The following is a 25,558-nucleotide window of genomic DNA, read 5'->3' as shown; positions in this document are numbered from 1 at the left end:
AGGCGACATGCCGACACAACGGACACCATACTCCGCTCCGAAGTCTGCACGAGATCATACAGCGCATCGGCTACATACGCTATGCCCGCTTCTAATCTGGCTGAACACAGAGCCTCTCCGCCCGTGGCCCCGGAGTTGGAATTAGACTCTTGCACCCAGCAGAGACACGCCCTCTGCATGAGGCTAGCGCACACCACCGCCCGCAAACTCAAGGCCGCTACTTCAAAGACGCGCTTCAACTGATCTCCAGCTTGCAGTCCTGCGTATCCTTCAAAGTGGCCACTCCCGCCACCGCGATAGTGGTCTTCTTTGTAACTGCAGAAACTGCCGCGTCCACCTTCGGAACTTTTAGGAGGACCAAAACATCTGATGACAGAGGATATAGCTTAGCCATAGCACTGCCTACTTTCAGGCCCGCATCTGGAGTGTCCCACTCACGGTTAACCAGTTTGCGAAACTTCTTAAGCAATGGAAAGGCCAAAGTGGGGCCCCAGATCCCATCAAGGACTGGATTCTCCCCCTCATTGTCTGAGTCTTCCTGGGAAACCTTCAGCCCCAGGATATCCAACACCTGAGGGATGGGCGGACGCAGCTCATCCCTCTTAAACAGATGCACCACACTGGGATCGTCACCTTCATTAGGCTGGCTGTCAATCCCCATCCCCATCTCCCATATCCGGGACCGGATCCAGATCCGCTGGACTCACGGCTGAGGCTGGCGCAGCCCCTGCCCCAGAAGCCGGATCCTGCGGTACCCGGGTTCCCCTGAAAGGGGACACTCGGCGGACCCTAGCTGTGGCTCCATGCTCTGCCCCAGCTTGGCCGGTGGCTCAGACCAGTCCCCCAGTAGCCCCTGCCTCTTAAATGCTGTATGCTTCCTTGCCAAAAAGGCTTGGTGCATCAGCAAGATAAAGTCAGGGGAAAACCCCTCCGGGTCCCCCTCCCCCACCTGAGGATCAGCAGGTGCGGAATCGGCAGCTCCAAAGCTGAGATTGGCCTCCACCGGGGCCAAAATGGGGGGTGCAGCTTCCTCCCCCGAGCCGTGATGAGAGGCCTCAGAACCCTCCCCACGGGAGGGCACCATCACGTCCGTTAAGTCCTCCATTCCTCAGGCCGCTGCCCAAATTGGGAAGGGCATAAAAAACCCCGGAGCAGCGCAACTGTCCCACGCACTCCCGAGAGGCTGATGACAAAAACGCGGGCCCAACAGAAAAGTGTAACTCCACGCGGCCCAGACAGAGGAGTAAGGCCCGAACAGAAAAAAAATTGCGCACCGGAAAAAAACCCAAAATGGCGCCCGAAACCCCGATGAGATCCCTAAGCGCGGCGAACACGCTGAAACTGAAGCAGGCACTTACCTCCTCCCCCAGGCATGCCTCGGAGCCCCGAGAGCCGAGGAAAATTGACAGCTATTCTCCCTGAATGGCCGCTGGCACACAGGCCCCCCCTGCACCAACTTCTAACCTCAGTCGAGAAGACAGACTTTTTTTTTTTTTTTAACTTTATGGAGACTCCTCCTTCCGCATGGATTGAAGGAGCAGCTGAACCAGGTATGAGGGCAAAAGGCCAGGAGCCCATTGCCTGCCCCCCCCCCCCCCCCGAGGGGTCACGAGCGAAACCCTGGCAGGGGTATTTAACCCCCCGGACACCCGGCTTCAATCGAGGGATGGCCCACGAAGGTACCTAACATCTCAGGAAGCAATCGCAGAAAAAAGGATAAAATTCTAACTATCCAATCTGAAAAAAATCTACACAAAAAACACTAAGACTGCAGGTGTATCCCTAACCATCTGCTGGAGTCAGAGAAATACTGAGGACAGCAGGTGGCACTAGAGTATATATGGCAGTACCCAAAGTTTTGCTCTCTGACTCCATCTGCTGGTAGGGATACACAACCCACTTTTCTGAACTGATCCTGGTATGTATAGGGAACATGTGTTAGATATCTGGGAATAATAGGGGTGCATGGAGGGTTCTATTGGGGAGAAAGTTGTAAACTATGTAATTTTTTATTTTTTTTTTACTGTTACATAGATGCACATAAACAAATGTGCTAAGAATTGTTTGTTTTGTTCTTGTTTTATAATAAAAAAGATTTACAATAAAACAAAGACACCAGGGGTGGTAGCTAGGATTGGGATATAACCTGCCTATCCCTCAGGTTATGAACTCATATTTTTTTTCTTCTATGGTGATTTTTCCCTATCTAAGAAACATCTTTTTCAGTGAATAGAAAGATATTTAGAAAATGTGAGTGCCATCAGAAATATTTAGAGGGGAAATATGCTTATGATTTGCTTTTGCATTTTTTTTTTTACTAGCTTTTTCATTTTTGCCTATTCTACTTCTGCTTTTAATCATTTAGGTTTGCTGTAATTTTTATTTTGTTTTTTAGGAGGGGGGTTGCTTATTTTGCGCTTTTTTTGTGGCGAGGGGGTCAGGGGAGGAGATGGGACACTGCTTTTGGGGGTTTGTCTTTTCTTCCTATTTTGGCTGCTCTAGGCTCTCTTCTATCCATGTATTTTCTTCCTGTCCCTCTCCCAGCCTTTAATCCCCCTATTTCTATTCAGTTTCTTGCCTACACATCCCCCTTTCCAAATACCTGCTTCCCTTTCCAGCTGCCTTCACTCTTCTACTCTCTGCCAGGCCACAGCTGCTCTTCCAGAGCTCCAGTCACAGGCTGACACTCCATCAGGTTACAGCCACTCTCTCCAGTCTTGTGGCTGACAATATGACGAGATACAGTAGTGACTCCAATTCTCAGCATCCCAGCAGCTGATGCTCCACTGGGCTTCAGCTTCATCTCCTGCTCTCCATAACCTGCCAGGCCACAACTGAAAGACTGCCACAGGCACCAGGATTAAGCATGGAGTCACCTGGTGACCATGTCACCATGTTTGTTTGGTTTTTTTTTTTTTTTGTTTGGTTTTTTAATTAACACCTTTAAGGAATCTGTTTTATTCTTGCTTTTCCTCTTAGCATTTCCCACATTTACAGTTATCTCCTAAATAATTTCTGATTCCAGTTCTAGTAGAGATCCTGTTTTGCCTCAGGACACCAATGATATGTTGATCCTTTACCTTTCTGATTCTATAGAACTAGTTGAGGGCTATTTCATGATACACAATACCCTTCACTGACAGAAGTGATTTTCTACCCCAGAGCTATTCTCTTTTGCCCTTTTTTTTTTTTTTTTTGCCCCTCCTTCCTATAAGCCTCCTCCAGCACAGTGCCTCACATTGCATTACCCATGTTGCATCACAGGAATTCCAGGCTCCTGGGAACTGACACAAATCGACCCCCTGTCCCTATTTCACTACTCCCTAAAGATCCATATTTTTATTTTGTCAAAAAAGGCAAGGAAAATGATGAAAATTCAGAGATCCAAAAACAGAAAGTATAGATTTATTTGTATGCTTTATGGTTGGAGAGAATTACCCAATAAGTCATCTTCTCAACATTGTTTATTTTTCCCAAGATGTCTGCTCATGATTTGAAGCAAGCAAAGTCTTATCTAATAATGAAGTTATTCAATATATGTGTGTGTGTGTGTGTGTGTGGCTCCTGTGAGATATCATTAGGAAATACAGACTGGCTTTCATGTTTATGCAGATGACACTTGGCTGTACTTTTCTTTTCCCACGAACTGCCAGAGCAGAGTCTTTGTGACTACAGGGACTCTGGCTGAGATTTGTGCCTGGATGAGAAACAGCTGGCTCATGAGAAACACCACAAAATTGAGGTAGTGCTGAATGGTCATAAAAAAGTATTTAAAGAGGTGGCCGGCTTCCAGTCATTCTTTGTACTGGGTAGAAAGTCTAGGAACTGTGCACTGATGCACAAACTTGTAAGTGTTCTAGGACCACAATTTGTCACAGCAATCACTGGTTGTAATTGTACAAAGCAGTATATTGTCACCAGGTAAGCAACATGTCGAGGACGAAAATTTCCCTAACACAAAAATATTGTCTCTAAAGTATTAGTGTATTTAATGCCTCTCTTTCACTGTGGAACAGCTGAAATAATTCAAAGCATTTGGAACATACCACTAGCTCCTGCCAAGCCAGGAAAAAAGTGACAAACTACATAAAAAGATCAGAAGGATTTTTTAGAAAGAGGAAGCGGGTGTCCTAAAATATCGCACAGAGGTCTCACTGAGCTACGACACTTCCTAACACAGCAGTGGTTCCATGCTTGAATATTTAGTTAAAGAAAGAAGCAATCTTATAAGTGAAAGTTTGTTTTAATAAAAAATGAAGATTGTGAATATAGGACGAGTCAGTCTGACCTCTCATATTCGTTATAAAGAGAGTTTGGTGTATAATCAACAGTGAAGAACATATAGAAATATTTAGTTCTGGTAATGTGTAGAATGCTAGGCATCACTTCACAATCCACAAAAATAAGTAATGTATCCCCCCTAGCGCCAGCACATTCACTCAAGATAGCCTTAAGTTTGATGAGAGAATTAAATATTAAGCATGTGCATGACATATGATATATTACTGGCTACCAACATCCTCTGCAAGTTCCCACATATAATTTCTCATAGTCATTTGTTCTTTATCAATGGCACTGCAAGGGTTTAAAACCTGCCATTCTCAGTCTTACTGCTACACCATGATGCTATGTAATCTATGAAAACATCTCAAAGCTTTATAGTTGAAATAGGGATTAAGTTTGAAAAGACTACGCTGGCATAATTTAAGCTGGTACACTGCCCTAAAAAATACACACCCTCAAACACCCACTACACACAATGGGGCAGATTTTCAAAGGGTTACGCGCGTAAGATATGTGCGCAACCCCCGAAAAGCTGCCCCTTCCAGCCCCTGCGCGCGCCGAGCCTATCTTGCATAGGCTCGGCGGTGTGCGCAAGCCCCGGTACGCGTGAAAGTCCCGAGGCTTTCCGGGGGGGGGGGGGGGATGGCGTGTCGGGAGGCATGTCGGGGCCGGCGCATTATCGAGGGGCGTTCCGGGGGTGGGGCCGCGGGCATGGTTCCGGCCCAGGGGTGCTCCGGGGGCGTGGCCACGGCCTCCGGACCAGCCCCCGGACCGGAACATGGCGCGCCGGCAGCCGGCCGGTGTGCGCAAGTTACGCTTGCCTCGGGCAGGCGTAACTTGTAAAATAAAGGTGGGGGGGGGAATTAGTTAGGGCTGGGGAAGGTGGGGGTGGCCGGAAGGAAAGTTCCCTCCGAGGCCGCTCCGATTTCGGAGCGGCCTCGGAGGGAATGGAGGACAGCTGTGCGGCTTGGCGCGTGCAGGCTGCCGATTTTGTGCAGCCTAGTGCGCACAGACCCTTGTAAAATCGGGAGTAGATTTGTTCACGCCGGGTTGCGCAAACAAATCTACTCCCACATGCACCTTTTAAAATCTACCCCAATATGAAGTCCAAAAGGGCACAAATTAAGCAATTCCTTTTTAGGGTTCTTGGCAAGAAGCAGCAGATGCTTCTACCTCCCAATTTACTTACGTTTATCAGTTACAGTGAGCAAAGGTTTTTAATTAGATTAACAATAAGTATATACTACTGAATGTGACTGATGGCTAAGAAGTGACTTATCTTTAGTCTGCAAAACAGACTTGCTCTATCACCTGCAGAAAGCATGAAATTTATCTTCAATAGACAAAAGGATGCAAAAATTCAATAGATAAGCTGTAAATATAGAACTAGCCTATAGATTTTTACAGTGACAAATCTTAAAAGATTAGAGGATGGTTAAATCCATTTTTCATGATTTAATGACATTATTAACTGGAGGAAGATTGAATTCACAAGTGAAGTAGTGCACCATGGAGAAAATTATCAGCTAATCTTGCACACCTATATAGAAGTATTCACTATATTTCAATAAAAAGATCTTTGTAATGTTATAGAATGACAAATTCCAGAACTGGTCTATTTGTCTTGAATGCATTTTTTTTTCTAAGAAATTGCTAGTGGTGATGCAATCGGGCCTTCCCCAGTTCCCTCCCAGTCAGCTCCAATTAAGAAGCGGACTAGACGGGTACTCCCCTACCTAAACTCCTTCCTTCTTCCCCACCTCCTAAACCCTACCTATCATTTTTTTTTTTTACAACTTACTTCAGGGCCTCCCTCTACATGCTAATCCAGGGAAGATGCAAATACATAAACAATGAAAAAGTCCTTCCTGACCTCCTAATATGGCAGTCAATTCAGAATCATGGTACAATTCATCTTCTCTCCAGGTTATTAGAGTCAGTGCTTATATAAGTCACCAAGCGGGGCAGCATGCAATTCCTGATGTTGCCAAGTCAACCCTGTAAAAATGGGATTTTTTTATTTTATTTATTTATTTTAAAGAGTGTATCAGTTTTCCCACCTGTTTCATCTTTAGCTCCTCCATTCAGACTAGTCAGTAGGGTGCTAGCTGTGATTGTGATTTAAAGATAAAACTAATTTAAGAAAATCAGCACTGTTGATCATAAGGCGGCTCAAATGTTCCTATAGATGTAAAATAGCAAGCATTGTGTACTTTAAAACCAACAGAATAACCAAGGTACTATAAATGATTCTATGACGACTGAGCACAAATAAAATAAACACACCATTACCTTTCATAATAAATGTATGCTTCACAAATAAAATGGAAATATCATAAAAACCATGAACAGCTATTATCAAATATTTTGCTGAAAGGCATTACAGCACATAAAAAAAGCTCATCAGAATGGCTTTTAAATCTTCTATTTCATAAAATCAAAAATTCCTAGATGAAAAAAGGCAATCTCAGATGCAGCAAATATCAAGCACTTCTAGGAGGAACATTGTCCATTAGCGAAAAATAAATAAATAAATAAATAAATATTGTGCTTCAAGGTCTGCTCACCTGAATAAGCCCAATAAGGATCCCCCAATGCTTTGCGCCGTCGTATCTGAATGGAACTACCATGTCTGCTTTCATGTAGCGACCCAACATAACCTTCCGTCAAAGCTGCCAAAACAAGGTGTGAAATTAGTCAGATTCATGACATTACAATGTTAAAAAACAAACATTACAGCCCTATTTTCTTATAATACTAAAGTTGGAATGTTTCCTTATAAGCACATCCACCAAATGCTCAAACACTGTCCCAGTGGGATTGTAGCAGCATACTATACTTTTGTGCTGAAGTCTTTGGAAAGAATTTTTTGAACTATAAGACACACTCATACAGGCCAATACTACAAAGTGCATTCGGCTGAGAACACTCTCTCACCCACAACTGAACGTGTGTTTTCGACGCGCGGCCAATGCCCCTTATATAGTAAGGGATTTAGTGTGTCGAAAACACACATCCAAACCGCTCACCACATGCAAATGCATGTTGATAAGGCTATTAATAATTCACCCAGGATACTGAAAAAAAATGTGTGGTTGATCCACACATTTTACAAAAATGTGTACAGAAAAGAAGAAAATACTGCTTTGCTGTATACCCTCAGACTTAATATCCTAGTGATATTAAGTAGGAAGGATCAAAATGTTAAAAATAAATAAATAAAAATGTGCCTGCCAGTCAGTTAGGAAAACAGAAGCTCAATTTTAACCACATCCATTCTTCCTGTCAGTGGATTCAGAAAATCGACGCTCATTAAATTGAGCATCTGTTTTCTGAACCCACTGACAGCCATCTCTCCTAGGCCAAGGAGGCGCTAGGGACACGTAATCGTCCCTAGTAGCTCCTTTTAGCGAAACCCCTCATTTAAATACAGGATTGCGTGCCCAGGAGAGGTGGCTGGGCACGCGCTGGGAGAGCAGGCGCTCGTTTTCCCACAGACCTTATAGAACCTGCCTAAAAAGAGGTGAAATCCATTTTCATTCCTTGGAATTGATAGAGCGACAATTTACCAGCACTTTCATTAGCCAGCCTGGAATGGAGGGAATCACTCTGTTTATATAAATTAAACAGGGGTGGCCAACTCCACTCCTCAAAAGCCACAAAGAAGCTTGGTTTTCAAGATACCTACAATGAATATGCACGAGATAGATTTACACATAATGAAAGCGATTCAAATCTATCATGCATATTAATTATGGATAATCATAAAAACTAGGCTTGTTTGTGGCTCTTGAGGACTGAGTTGGCCACCCCTGCCCTATGGTATATTACTGTTCTATACTCTTTCAAGTCTCAGATTACTAAAGGCTTAAGACCATAAAAAGTGCCATGTTGGGAAAGACCATCAAGACCACCACCCTATCTTACAGTGGCCAACTCAGGATACTTGAATTATCCATTAGATCAAATGTGAATATTCATATTGTGATCTCCAAGTCTACCTGGCTAATTGTTACTGACCCTGTCCCTCCTCCAGAAGCTTGTACAAAACCTTGTTTTCCCCAACTCATTTATACTATTAGATTTGACCACATTGTCTGGCAACAAGTTCCACAGTTTGTGTGCTGAATATAAAAAAAAACCAAAAAAAAAAAAAAACACACCACAAACTCCTCTTATATTTGTTTTAGATCTATCAGTTTTGTGGAGTACGCCCTAATCACTGTAAACAGGGACAATAACTTTAAAAAGAGCAAATGGGCGCGAGCCCTTATATGCATGAATTTTATATCGCCCACGCAAGTGCGCATGTATTATATAAAATACTATTCAAGTATACGTGTGCTTCTAATTTTAAGCGATTACACGAGGAAAGGTTATTCAAGTATTCTCCTTAGGACTTGTTGGCTTTAACGTGCGCAAGTGAGCACATTTCCTAACCCTCGCATGTGAAAGAAATGACCGGTTTTACCAATTAGTCCACCAGCTTGCCCAATCTCTCTCTAGGTCAACAAGATCCCCATAGTTCTTCCATCCTCCCAGTTTACCCAGACCCCTTGCCCTGTCAGTATTTAGCTATAGTTTTAATATGCACAGGTTCATCGACTATAAAATCGCAACTTCTGCGCATAAATGTAGGCCTCGCCCCGTTCCATCCTTTTTTTTTTTAAACAAACGAAGTTAGTCGCGTACAGGTACTTACGCACATATATGCAATGTTTATAAAAAAAAGCTCTAGTGTGAATAAGCATTTGTTTACATGTCTCTCAAAATTCACCTTATAGTGAGCACAAGAAATCCTAGTATTTGCTTTATACTGACTCGTAGCACACAAACTTGAACTCAACTTATAAAAAGTTACACAAAAGAACATTTTTGCACATGTAGCCATTCAAAATTTAGGAGTAAAACTTAACTCACATTTCTGGTGCCCATAATATTCTATTGCTGTGCCCATGTAGGAGTGTCTTTCTACCAACTGAGCACAGCAACAGAATAACGTTGGCCACCAGAAATTTGAGTTTACTCCACCTCAGACCAAAGAAGGCACAAGCTCTCTGGGGCTTGTGCCTGAACAAAACATAAGCTCTTTAGGGAAGACACCTTCAGCTGAATGGTATGCACTTATGGCCGGATTTTAAATCCCCGCCCCCCACCGTGAGTAAAATCCGGACTTTACTTGCGTGGCTGGGCCTTGCGCGCGCCACGCCTATTTTCGTAAAGGCCAGTACGCGCATAGGTGCCGGCCTTCCTGCCTGCAAGGGACAGGCCTGGACAGCACCATTCCTCGCTGTCCTGGCACGCACAAATTACTTCAGGGCCCAACCTGAAGTAACTTGCAAAACAAAAGGTAAAAACAAAAAAAAAAAAGGGGTTTTGAGAGTGGGGAGAAGAGGGGAAGGGGGGAAGGGAAGTTAGAGTAGGGGATAGGAAAGTTCCCTTCCAGTCTGCTCCTAAACTGAGCGATCTCCAATCTCGTCGCCGGGGAAATTTGCTTCATTCTACCCCCTTGCACGCGCCGCCCCTGATTTTAACACATGTGCGCGCCAGCACGCACATGTTATAAAATCGTGTGTCCATGTGCACACGCCAGGTAGCATGCACACATGGACACGCACGCATATTTTTTAAAAAAAATCTACCCCTTAGTGTTGTGCATCCTGACTGAAGTATATTCAGCTGTAGGTGCCCGACCTAGACAGCTTATATTGGACATGTACATCCTCCTGGGTTTGAGATGGAGTACCACACTGGAAACAACGGTACACAACATTTGTCACCAGAAATGTGAATTTACTCCAGCTCAGACCCAGGAATTAAATTTCCAATGTAAGCTCTGAGGCACAGCTTTTCTTTGTATTCCTGAACAGCAGGACAGCACACGCATATATAATGCTAAAATGTGTACTGTTAGCTTTTGTGCCCACTCAAACAGCCTATGCTTTGTTCATTTAGATGTAGATATGTTCCCCGGTGAGCTTATTCTTTTATTTTTCTTGCTATTCCTTGTTAAATGGCCTTGAATGAGAGAAATGTTCCCATAAGTTGGGATGCACAGCACCATTCTCACATACAATGCTATTTTGGCAAGGCATGGCAAGTACAAGCAAAGCATAAGCTCTCTGGGACTGGCACCTTCAACTGAACAGTATGCACTTTCACACTGTGCATCTGACTTTGGAATCCTGTTCAGCTTTTGTGCCCGCCCAGAGAATTAATGCTTTGTTAAGCTAACTGTGGTTGCCCCCCCAGAGAGCTTATGATTTGATTTTCAACTTGCTATTCCATTTATTTCATTTACTTATTTATTTTATTTAAGTGTTTTTATAAACCGAGGTTTGGAGCATTCCTTCACTCCGGTTTACAGATACAACAACTTATTACAAAGAAATACAAGTTAGGGTAATAACATTTATAGCAACGGAACTGGGTATATTAACTGCATACAGAAACACTTATACATAGCTAGAAAAATAGACAGGCACATTTATACATTACAGGCAACTTTGTACAATGAGTATCATGACTGTTCTACTAAGTTCGTTAATCAACAGTTAAACATGTCCACTAGTAGTCTCATAGTTGGGCATGTTAGCTAAATTAAGCATTTCGCTATCTTATGAGTAATATAAGGGAGATATCAGTTTGTAGGGGTAGATGGGTATATTTAGATATGCGAGGAGCCAGGGGACATTGTTGCAAGTTTAACTTTACTGGTTTTAATGGTGAGTCCGAGTTATTGAGGAGTAAATGGCAACATTGTTTGAGTAAATATAATACAATGGTTTCTTGTGATGGAGTTTATATAGTTGGAGGTGTTGTTAACCGATGCCGTCTTTGTAAGCTTGTTTAAATAGATATGTTTTGCTGCTTTTTGAATAGTTTTGAGTCGTTTTGCAGTCTGAGTTTTTCGGGTAGAGAGTTCCAAAGTTGAGGTCCAGCTATGGAGGGTGCTCTATTTCTAGTTGATGTAAGGTTAGCTGTCGTTACTGAAGGTATGTTGAGCAGGGCTTTGTTGGTAGATCTGGTGTTGCACTGTGGTAGATGTTTCTGGAATATAGAGTTTAGGCATTCTCTTTCATTGTTTATGTTTTTGTGTATTATGGTGAGTAGTTTGAATTCAGCTCGTTTCGTTATGGGCAGCCAGTATAGTTCTTTTAGGACTGGGGTGATGTGTTCCGGTCTTTTGTGAGTGGAGAGTATTCTTGCTGTTGCATTCTGTAGTAGCTGCAGCAGATGGGTGTAGGATTTGGGGAGGCCTAGCGAATTGCAGTAGTCGAAGGTTGTGAAGATAAGGGATTGAAGAATAGTTCTAAACTGTGGTTGGTTTAGGAACGGTTTTAGTCTTTTCAGAATTGAGAGTTTGTAGAATCCTTCTTTGGTTTTCATAGCTATATGTTTTTTGAGGTTCATTTCAGTGTCAAGTCAGATCCCCAGGTCCTTAACATTTTCATTTAATTTGATCATGGTTTTGTCAATTTGTATTGAGTTTGTGTGTTGTGTGAGCTGTTTTTTTCTCTTAAGCAGAATACATTCGGTTTTGTCCATGTTTAGGCATAGATTCATGTGATTTAGAGTATTTTTTATTATGTTGAGATGTTTGGCAGCTAGATTGAGAGCATTTTCTATGGTGTCTGATACGGGGATGAGTAATTGAATGTAGTCTGCGTACATATAGTACGTGATGTTGAGGTTTGAAAGTAGGTGACAAAGAAAGTAGGTAGATATTAAATAGTGTGGCAGATAGGGCAGAACCCTGTGGTACTCCGGTTTCGAGTGTATTAGATCTGATATGGAGTTGTTCATGCCTAAAGGGCCTTGGATGCTCCCCAGGATGGGTATCTACAGCTAAACAGTACACCAAAATTGGATACACTGAGCCAGTGTACTATTCAATTATAGATGCCTTCCCTGAGAGCACCAGAAATTAAATAACTTGGTCCAACATGAAGAAAATTCACATTTCTGATGACCAAACTTATTCTATTGCTGCGCCCAGTGTGGTAGAAACAGCTAGACACTACCATAAGGGGCACAGTAATAGTATAATATAGCAACCAAAATGTGAGTTAAGTTTTACTCCTGCTGAAACCCAGGAGTTAAATTTCCAGCATTAACAAAATGTGCTTTAAGCTATCTGCCCTTTCACACATTACTGAGGAATAGCTAATGCCTTTTACATGGGATTTGCATGTACCCACACAAATCATAGTGCTGGTTTTAATTCCTGTTTTAGTGCACATTTTTTTTTTTTTAGGGATTATCAGTTAACGCCAGAAAAATGTATACTAAAACAAGAGTAAAAACCTGCGCTAACATAAGCACCCATTATTACATTTGCCCCAAGATGTGATCTCAACGGTGTTGATACAAAGGCATTATGAGTTACACAGTTTTCTAAGTGTGAAGTTTAGATATTGCTCTACAGATTAAAAAACAAGCATTCAGATAGGGCATCTGGGATAGGTGGTGGATAGCAAAAGAAATAAAAATCTAGGAGTTGATTTTAAAAAGTCTGCGGTGGAGGGGGGATTTTATAACCTACACGCGGCGATGCAATCGGGCTCCCCCAGTACCCTCCCAGTCCGCTCCAATTAAGGAACGGACTGGGAGGGAACTTTCCTATCCATAACCCTACTCTTCTTACCTCTTTCCCTCTCCCCAACCCCTAACCTATCACTACCTATCATCCCTAATTTTTTTTTATTTTGTTACTTACTGCTCCTGCCAGTGCGCGCTTCCCCTGGACAGCAGCTAATGGCGCAAAGCCCAACCACATATGTAAACCCTGGTTTTTATGCACGTAGCCCTTTGAAAATGTACTTGATTGAGCAGCTGCAGATTTAAACACACACACACACACATATTAAGAGAGACCTTGAAAACCAGGCTGATGTAACAGACATGTTCTGACCACACTGAAAAAAAAAAAAGTATGTAATAAAGAAAAAGATACATGGCTCATGTCAAAATTCATCTGGATTCATCAACCAAATTAATTAGCTTTTTCCCAGAAGTATTTTCTTCAAGGAACATCTGCATTTTGCTTACTTTTGAGCTTCAAATCATATACTAGTCACAAATGTAAATTTCATTTGTTGCAGTTACAACTGACTGAGTCAAATATATGCTCCAAGAAGTCACAGATGTTTGGGAAAGCTAGACAAGGAAAGAAATGCAGGGCCTTAAAGTAAAGGAAAGCCAAATATATTTGGTGTAAAATTAAAAAAAAACAAAAAAACCCTGAATAATGTACTTATGGCAGTAAAAAAAAAAAAAATGTAAACATATGAAAGCAAATGTTGCTTACCTGTTACAGGTGTTCTCATAGGACAGCAGGATGTTAGTCCTCACATATGGGTGACATCACAGGATGGAGCCCAATCATGGAACACTTCTGTCAAAGTTTCCAGAACTTTGGCCCCTACTGGGCATGCCCAGCAAGGCACTAACCCTGCAGCCAGCAGGGGCCCCCTTCAGTCTTATGAAAAAGCTACAGGTAGTGCCGAAAATAAAATAAGAAAACGTTACGAACCCAACACCACGGGGCGGCGGGCAGGTTTCGTGAGGACTAACATCCTGCTGTCCTGTGAGAACACCTGTTACAGGTAAGCAACATTTGCTTTCTCACAGGACAAGCAGGATGGTAGTCCTCACATATGGGTGAGTACCGAGCAGAGGAAGTCCAAGAAATGCACCAAATGTACCCAGGTGTTCAAGGCACTAGGCCTGGGATAAAATTTGGCCGAGGGCATCCTGAATCCCACCGGGCAGGAAGAAGGGTGTTGGTACGTAACGTTGTAAATAGGTTGCGCAAGACAGACTGGCCGAAGATGGAATTTTGTCTTCCGGCTTTATCTAAGCAATAATGGGCTGTAAAGGTATAGGGAGAACTCCATGTTGCAGCCCTGCAAATGTCAGGAAGCAGTACAGAGTGTAGGTGTGCTACTGAAGTCGCCATGGCCCTCACAGAGTGTACTTTAACACGGTCTTGAAGTGGAATGCCCGCTTGCTGATAGCAAAAGGATATGCAGTCCGCCAACCAGGAGGAGAGAGTCTGCTTACCCACCGGCTACCCCAATTTGATAGGATGGAAAGACAAATAATTGAGTGCTTTTCCTGTGAGCAGCTGTACGGTCTAGGTAGAACGCTAGAGCCCGTTTGCAGTAAAGGGTATGCGAAGCATGCTCTCCTGGATTGGAATGGGACCTGGGTAAAAAGGTAGGTAGTATAATGGATTGATTGAGTAGAAACTCCGAACTACCTTAGGCAAGAATTTAGGGTGAGTGCGGAGTACCGCCCGGTCCTGCAGAAGTTTAGTGTAAGGCGGATAGGTAACTAGAGCCTGTAATTCACTAACTCTGCGAGCGGAAGCGATTGCCAAAAGGAAAATCACTTTCCATGTGAGATATCATTTTCAAAAAGAAACTCAAAACCTGGCTCTTCCTCCAAGCCTACCCCCCTTCATCCTCACCTACTGACCCTCCCCCGCTTTGACCTACTTCCAACTTTTACCCTCACTAGCCCCTTTTCCCGTCTTCTTTCCCCCAAACAAGAACCAGCAATACCTACGAACGCATCATGGAACTCTGTATATAACCTTCTCTTGTTTGTTATTGTTTTTTACTCTCTCCCCACTCCCATTACTCCCATTTGAATCCCTCCTACTAATTTACCTAGCCTTTGCTTTGTTACTGCATCTTATTGTTCTCTGTTCTTTGTAAAGGCAATGCCTATATATACATTGGTTAGAAAGTTACATGTAAACCGACACGATGTGCAAACTGTTGTCGGTATATAAAACTGTTTAAATAAATAAAAAATAAATAAAATATTGAAGGTCACAGGATTGAAGAGGCTCGAATGGTGGTTTCATGAGCCGACCCAAAACTAGGTTGAGGTCCCAAGAAGGGGCTGGAGGACGCAGAGGAGGCTTGAGATGAAGCAAGCCCTTCAAAAAACGTGTTACAAGGGGTTGTACTGATATGCGAACATCCCCAACACCTTTATGGAAGGCGGCTACTGCACTGACATGCATCCTGGTGGAGGAAGTTTTGAGACCTGAGTCTGACAAGAGCCAGAGATAGTCCAGGAACTTCGTGATTGGACAAATAAAGGGGTCAAGGGACTGAGAAGAGCACCATGACGTAAACCTGGTCCATTTGTAAGAATAAGATTTTCTCGTGGAAGGCTTCCGTGAAGCAATCAGGACACGGGAAACTGGTTCAGAAAGGTTAAATGGCTGAAGGATTAACTTTTCAACATCCATGCCGTCAGGGACAAGGCTTGACGATTTGGGTGGCATAGGCACCCATCGTTTTGAGTGATTAGAAGCGGATCTTTTCCCAAGGGAATGTGCCTGCGAATGGAGAGATCCTAAAGTATTGGAAACCACCCTTGGCGCGGCCAGTGAGGTGCTATCAGGATCATGCATCCCTTGTCCTGACGTAACTTCAAAAGAATCTTCGAGAGAAGTGGAAGTAGAGGGAATGCATATAGACCAGTTGCCCATGATAGGGAGAACGCGTCTCTTGGCTGACAGTGTTGGCTGCAAGTGAGAGAGCAGAAGTTGTCTACTTTGCGATTTTGAGGTGACGCAAAGAGGTCTATTTGAGGGTAACCCCACTGTTGGAAGATCGAGTTTGATACGAAGGGTTGAGAGACCACTCGTGCGGTTGAAAGGTGCAACTCAACTTGTCTGCCAACACATTGTCCACTCCCAGCAAGTAGGTGGCCCTGAGGTACATCGAGTGGTAGAGGGCCTCCGCCCATATCTGCGCAGCTTCCTGACACAGAAGTTAGGAGCCCGTCCCTCCCTGTTTGTTGATGTACCACATGACCACCTGGTTGTCCGTCTGGATCAGGACGACTTGATTGGAGAGGCGATCCTGAAATATCCTGAGAGCATATCTGATTGCTCGAAGCTCCAGGAAATTGATTTGGTGTTTGGCTTCCTCTGGAGACCAAGATCCTTGTGTCTGCAGATGGGCCATGTGGGCTCCCCATCTGAGGTTGGAAGCATCGGTGGTGAGAGTTATTTGAGGGTCTGGAGCCTGAAAAGGCAAGCCTTGGAGGAGATTGACCTGATTTCTCCACCAGGTGAGAGACTGATCGAGTGAGTTGGTTACATGGACAATGGTTGACAGGGGCTGAATGGATTGAGTCCATTGTAACTTTAGAGTCCACTGCATGACTCTCATGGCCAAGCGGGCCATTGGGGTGACCTGAACTGAGGACGCCATGTGTCCCAGGAGGATGAGAAAGTGGTGTGCAGTTGTGGAGTGCTGAGACTGCAGCTGGTGTGCAAGAGACACAAGAGTGAGAGCTCGTTGTCGAGGCAGAAAAGCCTTTGCCTGCAAGGTGTCCAAGTCTGCCCCAATGAGCGATAAGGTTTGAGATGGGACTAAGTAGGATTTGTCGTAGTTGACGAGAAATCCGAGCGAAATTAGAGTGTGTAAGGTAAGATGTAGGGACAACAGAGCAGTTTGCTGAGTGGGAGCCCTGATTAACCAATCATCTAGATAGGGGTAGATGTGAACATCTTGAGTCATGAGGAAGGCTGCAACTATGACGAGGCATTTTGTGAAGACTCATGGTGCAGACGCGAGGCCGAATGGAAGCACTCGGTACTGATAGTGCTTGGGGCCTACTAAAAACCTCAGGTATTTGTGATGAGATGGAATTATCATAATAGAGTGTATGCATCCTGGAGGTCTAGAGAGCAGAACCAATCTTCTCTTTGGAGAAGAGGAAGAAGAGAGCCCAAGGTTACCATTTTGAACTTCTCTCGCTGGAGGTACTTGAGGGCACTTGGGTCCAGAATTGGATGAACACTTCCCGGTTTTTTAGGGGATTAGAAAGTACTGGGAATAGAACCCTAGGCCATGCTGAGAGTAGGGTACTGGTTCTATTGCCTTGGACTGGAGGAGGAGGGAGACCTCCTGCTCCAGAAGGATAGAGTGATCGGATGTTCTCCACGTCAGTAGAGGTGGGAAGTCCGGTGGGATGGAGAGAAAGTTCAGATGATAACCCTGAGAAATTATTGCCAGGACCCACTGGTCTGAGGAGATGGAGTGCCACCTGTTGTTGAAATGGCACAATCGACCTCCCACTGGTATGTGGGGCAATGGAAGCTGGCTGCTGCTCTCTATGCAGGAGTCAAAAACGGAAGCAGGGCCCGGCTGAGGAGCTGCTTGCTGTTTTTTCTTTTTGTGTCTGACGAGACTGGGCTTTTTGAAACTGTCTCGTAGAACGGGTTCTAGATGGTGGCGGGTAGGATTTCTTCGGGCGGAAGAATGACTTCTTAGAGCCCTTCCGGAAGGGCTGTTTTGAAGAGTACTCAGAAGGCATCAGAGAGAGCTGTCTTAAGGTCTCATGATGATCCTTGAGTTTCGCCACTGTTCGTTGAATCTGCTCGCCAAACAGATTATCTCCTACACAAGGCAGGTCGGATAGTCTGTCTTGTACTTCAGGGCGAAGGTCGGAAGACTTGAACCAGGCCCATCGTCTTGCCGAGATAGCAGCTGCAGATGCCCTGGTAGCAGTGTCAAAGATGTTGTAAGATGATCTGATCTCATGCTTGCCTGCCTCAAAACCCTTGTTTACTAGGGTTTGAAGTTGATCTTGAAATTGCTGAGGCAGGAAGTCTGTTAAGTCTTGTATCTGCTTAAATAAGACCCTATTATATTGGGTCATATAGAGCTGATAAGAGGCAATTCTAAAGATGAGCATTGCTCCCTGGAAGACACGGCGACCAATGGCATCTAGAAATTTCTGTTCCTTGCCTGGGGGGAAGGAAGTATGAGGTTTTGATCTCCTTGCTCTTTTCTGGGCAGATTCTACAACCACAGATTGGTGATCCAATTGAGGTTTGTGAAAACCTGGAGCTGACTAAACAAGATAGGTGGTGTCAGCTTTCCTGTGGACTAGAGCCACAAGCTGTTCCCAGTTCTTTTTGAGGAGATCCAGAAGAACCTGGTGGATAGGGATGGAGGTTATTTTCTTGGGAGGATCCAGGAATTGTAACAGCTCCATCATTTGATGCCTGTCATCTTGTTCAGTCTGCAATTGGAAGGGAACCAATTCAGACATCTCCTTCATGAAATTTATAAAGAAAAGGTCCTCTGGAGGAGAACGTTTTCTGCTTTCAGTAAGTGAAGGTGGTGAAGGCAAATCATCGGTGTCTGGTGAAGAATCATCAGTCCAGGTATCGTAGGGATCAGCACCTGCTCCTCTAGGATTCGATGCATCGCCTGGATTCGATGCATCGCCTTGTTGATGGCCTCCTGAACCATCCGATCCAGTTCTTCTCGGAGACCTGGAGCAAGCAGCCCCGGCTCCGGAACAGAAGGAGGCGGCAGAGGCATAGCCAGAGGTACCACCATTAAAGGCGGAGTCGTGGCTCCAGATACCCTGTTGGGTGAGGGTTGCCTCAGTGACCCGGTCGCCGAAAAGGTTGGTGCCTTTTCTGGACAGGGTTTCTTCGACGGCGACTCGGACGATGGCGAGGTCGATGATTTCGCTCCCTCAATGATCCGAGACTTTCGATGCCGGTGGCGATGTTTATCTCTACGATCCCCATGGTCCTGAGGGGGAGTAGAGAGAGTTAAAGGCCAAGAAGTCATCCATGCCGGATGGTCACCGGCCGGAGGTCGATGCTGGCGCAAAGTTGACAGTGCCGGTTCTGACAACATCAATGCAATAGAAGGCATCGGGGTCTGAGCACGGAAGAGAAGTTCCATCTTCTCCATTCTAGCCTTGCGACCTTTTGGTGTCATTAGGGCACATTTGGTGCAGGTTAGGACATCGTGCTCACATCTGAGACACATTACACAGACTTTGTGAGGGTCTGTGATAGATTACAGTCTGAGCACCGGCAGAACCCCGATGCCATGGCCATTAAAAAAAATTGAGCCGCGGTACGGTCGACGGCCAGTAGGCCGCGAGGGCCAAACTCGACGGTAATCGACGGAAAACTGTTAAAAACTTACCGGAGTACCGCGGCTTGAAAAAGTTGAAGGAGGGACCCGTGTGGGATAAATTAAATTTTAGTAATTCCGTAAGGAAAATTCCTGTCAGGAATCTCTACAGAGTTCCTTAACCGTGTGGCTACTGCTGCGCGGAAAAAAGAAGACTGCAGGGTTAGTGCCATGCTGGGCATGCCCAGTAGGGTCCAGTCAAAGTTCTGGAAACTGACAAAAGTGTTCCGTGATTGGGCTCCATCCTGTGATGTCACCCATATGTGAGGACTACCATCCTGCTTGTCCTGTGAGAAAAAAGTAAACAAAAATTATATACACAAAAGAAATCTCAAATTGACAAACATTTAAAAAAAATGTTTAACACCATCTATTATACAAAAGTAAGCCAAATAGCAGATGATACATATATTCATTGACCAGACATGGCCATGTTTCAGTTAATCGCCTGCTACAGAGGTACAAACACTGACAATAGATCAATGCCTATAAAATTAGTAAACCATAAAAACTAGTAGTTTCATGTCAGTACTGACTAAAGATAAAAGTAATTTAACAAAAACTCAGTCATCATAAACATCAAATCTTAGAAAACAGAAAAAGTAGGCAGATTATATTAAAGAGACATAGTAACACCTCATATTATTGCCTCTTAAAAGAAGATCCCACATCAGACATGCAAAAAAGAGATCCAGTAAATGAGATGCTCAGGGTTGATAGACAAGTGGGTTATTTGACAAAGAAAGGTAGTTTTTAGGTCAAGAATCCCTCAATTCCAATATATGCTCTCTCGAAAACACATTAATCCTTTAATAATCCACTAGGTGAGTCAATTGTTTCTACAAATGGCTCAGTTTTGGAATCTCTTCTTTTATTTTTTTTAATGGTTTTCCTTAGCTCTTTTCTTGCTAAAATTTCATCCTTCATATGTAGTTTATTGTTATATCAATTTTCAAAGGGAATATATGCTCATGTTTGCTTTTAAAATTATCCCATCAAAAGTACCTACATAAGTTACATCTGCTATCCAGCAGGTGCAAATTTCCCATACTTTTTAAAATTAAAAAGTATGCAAGTAGGTGAAAATTCTGCCCACACATTTCCCCTGGGAATGCCTTTGCACAGTCCAGGAAAACGTACATGCAGACAGGACAATATGTGCATAAATTAACCTGCACATTGAGCAGGCAATTAATACTATTCCAGGTCTACATGCGGAAATGCAATTGAAAATTACCTCGTAATGATTTAGTCACACAAAGTGTGGACATGATTAGGTTGGAGGATAAAAGGTTTTTAGCACTAAGCACCCATAACTAGGTGCTGCAAAAGTAGCTTAAACCTAGGAAGCCCAATTTTGGATATCTATACAAACCTAGCCAACTAGGTTCATCTGACAATTGGGACCAGACCTAGGCAGCCCAGTTTTAGGCTGCCTAGGTTTAGACAGTCTCTTAGATTAACTCCTTGATCCCTTTAACCACAGGATGAGAAATTCTCCCAAGTCTACATACAACTGGATCCTTTACTAGATCTACTCAAAGCTTCAGATGGAAAGGAGATTAAAAATATGTTCTCCCTTCCAGGAGTCTTGAAAAGCCAAGGCCCATGGCTGTTCCAATTGACATCAACTCACGAGCGACTTCTTGATTCAGCTTTTATAACCTTGGACCACTGGATCCACCCTTTTGGGGATAGACTCTCCAATCACTCACACAAGCCACTAACTTCCCTTAAACCTCCCATCTATGGGAAATTCCTGCTATTTAACCTATAGTAAGGTCTGGCCAGCCTACATACAGCTTGGTTACCCTGAAAACTAATCATCTTTGTGATTATCAAGGACTGAAACTGTGAACCCTTGCTATAGTGGACAATGCTAAAAGTTTCCTAAACGAATATATCCCAAAGTCTGACAAAAAAAAAAATCAATCAAATCAAGATAGTACTGTTAGTGAGCCACGCGATCAACTATGTGAGAGACTCTGGTTCATTTCCCAGGCCCAGCTTTCACTCCCCTATGCAACCAGGGCTAGGGATACCACAGACACATTTATTCATAGGCCTTAGAAGGGAGGGCATCCCAGATATTACTAGATATTTCTACCTTTTGTTATGAATTTCTACCTTTCGTTATGATGTAAACCGATATGATGTGCATTTTAATGTCGGTAGGAAAAAAGCTGTTAAATAAATAAAAATAGATAGTGACATTTGCTGGTTGGAGCTAGTCTGCATGCATAGCACACACCAGAGGAAATAGTAGTCTGTGATTCCTGATGAAAGGCCATCACTGCAATGAATGGTTTAGGTAAAGTTATAAAAAAGTTAGGGGAATACACCAGTTAGTTGTAAATGAATGCTTAGGGTGTCACTGCCAGTTGTGACCAGATCTGTTTGAAGTGGAAGCTCAAAAGGAAGAGGAAAGACTATAGGGTTACCACCACTACTAAATATTTCTATAGTGCTACACAACATACACAGTGCTGTATAAATCACAATACATCAAGACGACTATTCTTTATTTTACAATTGTTCTTCCAATTAATCTGGAGTGAAGACCCCTCTATGATCTTTCAATGCAAGGATGGACAGGTTTGCAAGATAACTAAGGAATATGTATGAATTAGATTTGCATGCAAATTTATTTCATGCATATTCATTTAGGATTATCCTGAAAACCCAAGTAACTAGAAGAACAAGGAAGTACTCTCAATCTAAAAAAATAGGTGTTATTTTCAGGAGGAGAATGAAATGTTAGGGAGAGTAATATCACTGTGTGCTTGGAGATAAAATGTGCATATAGAAAGTACACACAAACATTTTCCTAAATTTTCAAAGCAGACATGGATGTATGTCAGTTCTGAAAATTATCACGTATGCACCTAACAGTGCATTATACATGCATACAGTAGCATGAGTATCATTATGCAAGTGTATTTATGCATTACTTTCAAAAATCAAAATCTGTGCTTTATACACAAGTGCATCTGAAAATCAGGCCTTTAATGTTTAATTAAGATTGTAAGAGTTCCTCAAAAGAAAGGCAACTAATGCAGAGTCAAGAAATACTTTTTTGGAAGTCAAAATTGCTGCTGATAAAGTTTTCTGCCTACCCTGAGATCACAACCAGGAGCTGTGAAGCAGCTGAAGAAAAGTGAATACAATTGGATTTTGGTCACTCTTCAATCTAACCTATTATGTTGCTCTGTATCGAAGCATAGACAATCTGCTTTTGAAATGCTGAAAAACAGAATATAAATAAAATAAACATATTTATCACTTCTATGAAGCCATACCAAAGTGATGTACAAAGAGTGAAGATATTTCAGCACATAAAATATAATAAATTCTAAAATGCTTTGTTCTTAGTTCAAACAGTCAAAAAATAACAAGAGGCAATTAAATAGCACTGCTATGAATCACGTTATCGATTTCCAATGTTTCTGTGCAGAAAATTAAATTATGCTAATCCTTGCCTTTGCAGGCTTCAATCTAATTGCTTATGTCAGCATCTTATTTATGCAAATGAAAATTTAACATATTTTCAAAAGTGTCTACTTTCTGTCTTCTCTGTCAATAACAATTTTAAATAAATCCATAGCAGAAATGAATGTCTGCATCAAGATATAAGGAATGAAGAAATTCTATTGGCTGACATCTAACAGCCAATGTTTGGCGTTTTAGTCTTTGTCCTTTGATTTCTTGTCTGTCTATGGATAAGTAAACAATGAGTCCTTCCTGAATTAAACCTGATTCTGAAATGATAGAGGTAGTTTTATGATTCCTAGAACTAGTCTTTCCTTTATCCTATTATTATGGCTGTCGATGGAGCATCAGATTCCTGTCAGAACTATGCTGTTTTAGTGCATTTGGGATGCCATCTTAAATCAAAGGACAGCAGAAGGCCCAGCTGCATCATCAGCAGAACACCCTCCACTGTAGCTGGTCAGAACTTCTGGGGGGTGGGGCAGGGGCCGGGAGGGTATTCCCATCATCAGACACTGGGTAGCCTGGCAATAGGCCTGTCAGAGTGGAGCACTTATATCCTTATTGTGTGTGTTATTAGAGAAAGAGACAGGCATTCTATACTGCACTGTGAAATGTATTCTATGAAGATTTATCATATTTTTTCATGAACTCGTGGTAAGAGGAATTTAAGAAGTGTAAAAAAAAATAAATAATAATGTCATTCCCGTCTGCATTTTGTGAATTTTCACAGAGACAGCAGTCAGGGAATTGTTCAAGAGACTAAAGGACAAGCTGCCAGACCAAGTGCGCCGTCACAATTACTTCATTAATACAGATTATTCATTAATGCATGTTAACCCCTTGCGATAGCATTAATATATTTTAGTGCATTGGCCCCATAAGCTCCTAACATATTTCATGCCAAACAGTACAGTAAAGTTAAACTACCAACTGGATCTGCAAAACAGTGTGGTGGTAATTCTCTTTCCTTCCTAGGTAAGATTTCATTGTATAATGAAGTCTAAACCTTACATCTCATTATTCTTTTCCCCTTTTTGGATCAATATATTGAATCATGTCTTTTGCAATGCTTATTTCAAGAGCTTAGGTGTACTCTCAGATCTGCAAGAGTAAGCAACACTGAAAAATCTCTAAGCCTTATCTAGCTCTCATCTTTACAATAAATGTTACAAAAAATACATTTATAACAGCACAACGCTCATTACTTCCAGGATTGACATCCCATGCGCAGCACAACTATCCCCCAAATTAATACTGTCGCTATTCTTATACAATGATGAGAAAAAGTTTCTGAATCCCCTAGCATGTTTGTTTTGGGTTTTTTTAACCACAATTTATATTCAAAATATGATGAAAACCTATTCTAAACCCTGATAAGAGAAAGATAACCACTGAATAAATAACTCAGACAAAAAGGATGTATTTTGATCATTTATTCAACAAAGAGATTCAACAATAAGTAGCCTTGTGTGGAAAAGAATGTGAGCCCTTGATTCAGTAAGCAGTGGCACCTCTTTGAGCAGCTTAAATGTTTCCGGTAACTGCTGATCAGTCTTGCACATTGCCTTTGGAATTTTGGCCTTTTCTTCCAAACAGAAGTTTCAATTTTGTGACATTTGAGGGCTTTCTTGCATAAACAACTTGCTTCAGGTCGTTCCACAACATTTCAATAGGGTTTAGGTCAGGATTTTGACTTGGCTAATCTAATATGAAATCTGTTCTTCAGCCAATGTTTAGGATTGTCTTCTTGCTCAGTGACCTGCTTTCTGCTAAGCTTTATCTCACACACAGGTGGCCTGACATTCTCCTCTAGAATTTTCCAATATAAAGCAGAATTCATGGTTCCACAATGATGGCAAAGCCATGCAGGTACTGATGCAGCAAAGCAGCCTCACACCAAGATACATCAACATGCTTGAGGATGAGGTTCTTACTTTGGAAAGCAATATTTGGTTTTTACCAAAATGAAGTGAAAGAGTAGCCTAATGGTTAGAGCATCAGGCTGCAAACCAGGGAAGCCAGAGTTCAAATCAAGTCAACATTCCATGTGACCTAAGGCAAATCACTTCACCCTCCATTGCCTCAAGTACAAAACGTGAAGGCCTATTTACTAAGCTGTGATAGTTTATTGTGGGAGAGGCCAAATATTGCGGGGAACGCAAAAATAAAAATCGCACCACAGTACCTTCTCTTCCAGCACAAAGCGATGGTGGTCCCTTGATTGGGACCACCATCGCTTAAAGACCAGTGGCCCGAAAAAAAGATGAAATGTTCAAAATTAAACAAAATACACCCCAGGGAGCCATCCTTCCCATCCCCTGCCACCTAACTAGGTGTCTAGTGTCCCCTCCCCATCTCCCAACACCACAAAGTAGAACCCTGATGGTGTGGGGGCTGGTAGACCCCAGCCCTTCCCCAAACTCACAGTACCTTGGCAAAAGGGTCTTTGACAGCTCAATGGGGAACCCTCTAGACCCAGGACTAAGTGCCATTATTCAAAATGGAGCCGACCCAACCTTGCCCCATCTCATGGCTTAAATCCAATCCCCAGGTCTTGTCCCTATCACGCGATATGGAGCAAGATTGGGCTGGTGCCATTTTGAATAGCACCACCAACTGGGCCTGGGACTAGTGGGGGCCCCAGGCCCCCCACCCAGCAAGCTGTCAAAGACCCTTTAGCATGGTACTGGGGTTATTTTTATTTGGATGGGATGTTGGGATGGGACAAGGTAAGCAGGCTATTCTGTCTCTGGGGTCACTTTTGACTTTAAAGAGGGGGGGGGGGGCGGAGAAGGGCAGAAGTT

The 25,558-nt window shown here is 43.0% G+C and overlaps 1 protein-coding gene across 3 annotated transcripts in view; it reads right to left on the bottom strand.

Moving 5' to 3' along the window:
• PTPRG (protein tyrosine phosphatase receptor type G) overlaps nucleotides 1-25,558 on the bottom strand; it is a 1,221,857-nt gene that overhangs the window by 999,863 nt on the left and 196,436 nt on the right. For 2 of the 3 annotated variants that reach the window (XM_029601001.1, XM_029600999.1), the window contains exon 2: nucleotides 6,852-6,956. In XM_029601001.1, the coding sequence (XP_029456861.1) occupies nucleotides 6,852-6,956 (105 nt within the window). Of the gene's footprint in view, nucleotides 1-6,851; nucleotides 6,958-25,558 lie in introns of those variants that run through there. The other variant, XM_029601002.1, reaches the window with a different exon arrangement.

The sequence above is a fragment of the Rhinatrema bivittatum genome, chromosome 4, assembly GCF_901001135.1.
Source record: "Rhinatrema bivittatum chromosome 4, aRhiBiv1.1, whole genome shotgun sequence".
Taxonomy (NCBI): Eukaryota; Metazoa; Chordata; class Amphibia; order Gymnophiona; family Rhinatrematidae; genus Rhinatrema; species Rhinatrema bivittatum.
Note: the sequence above shows the minus strand (reverse complement) of the source record. Positions and strands in the feature narration are given on the sequence as shown.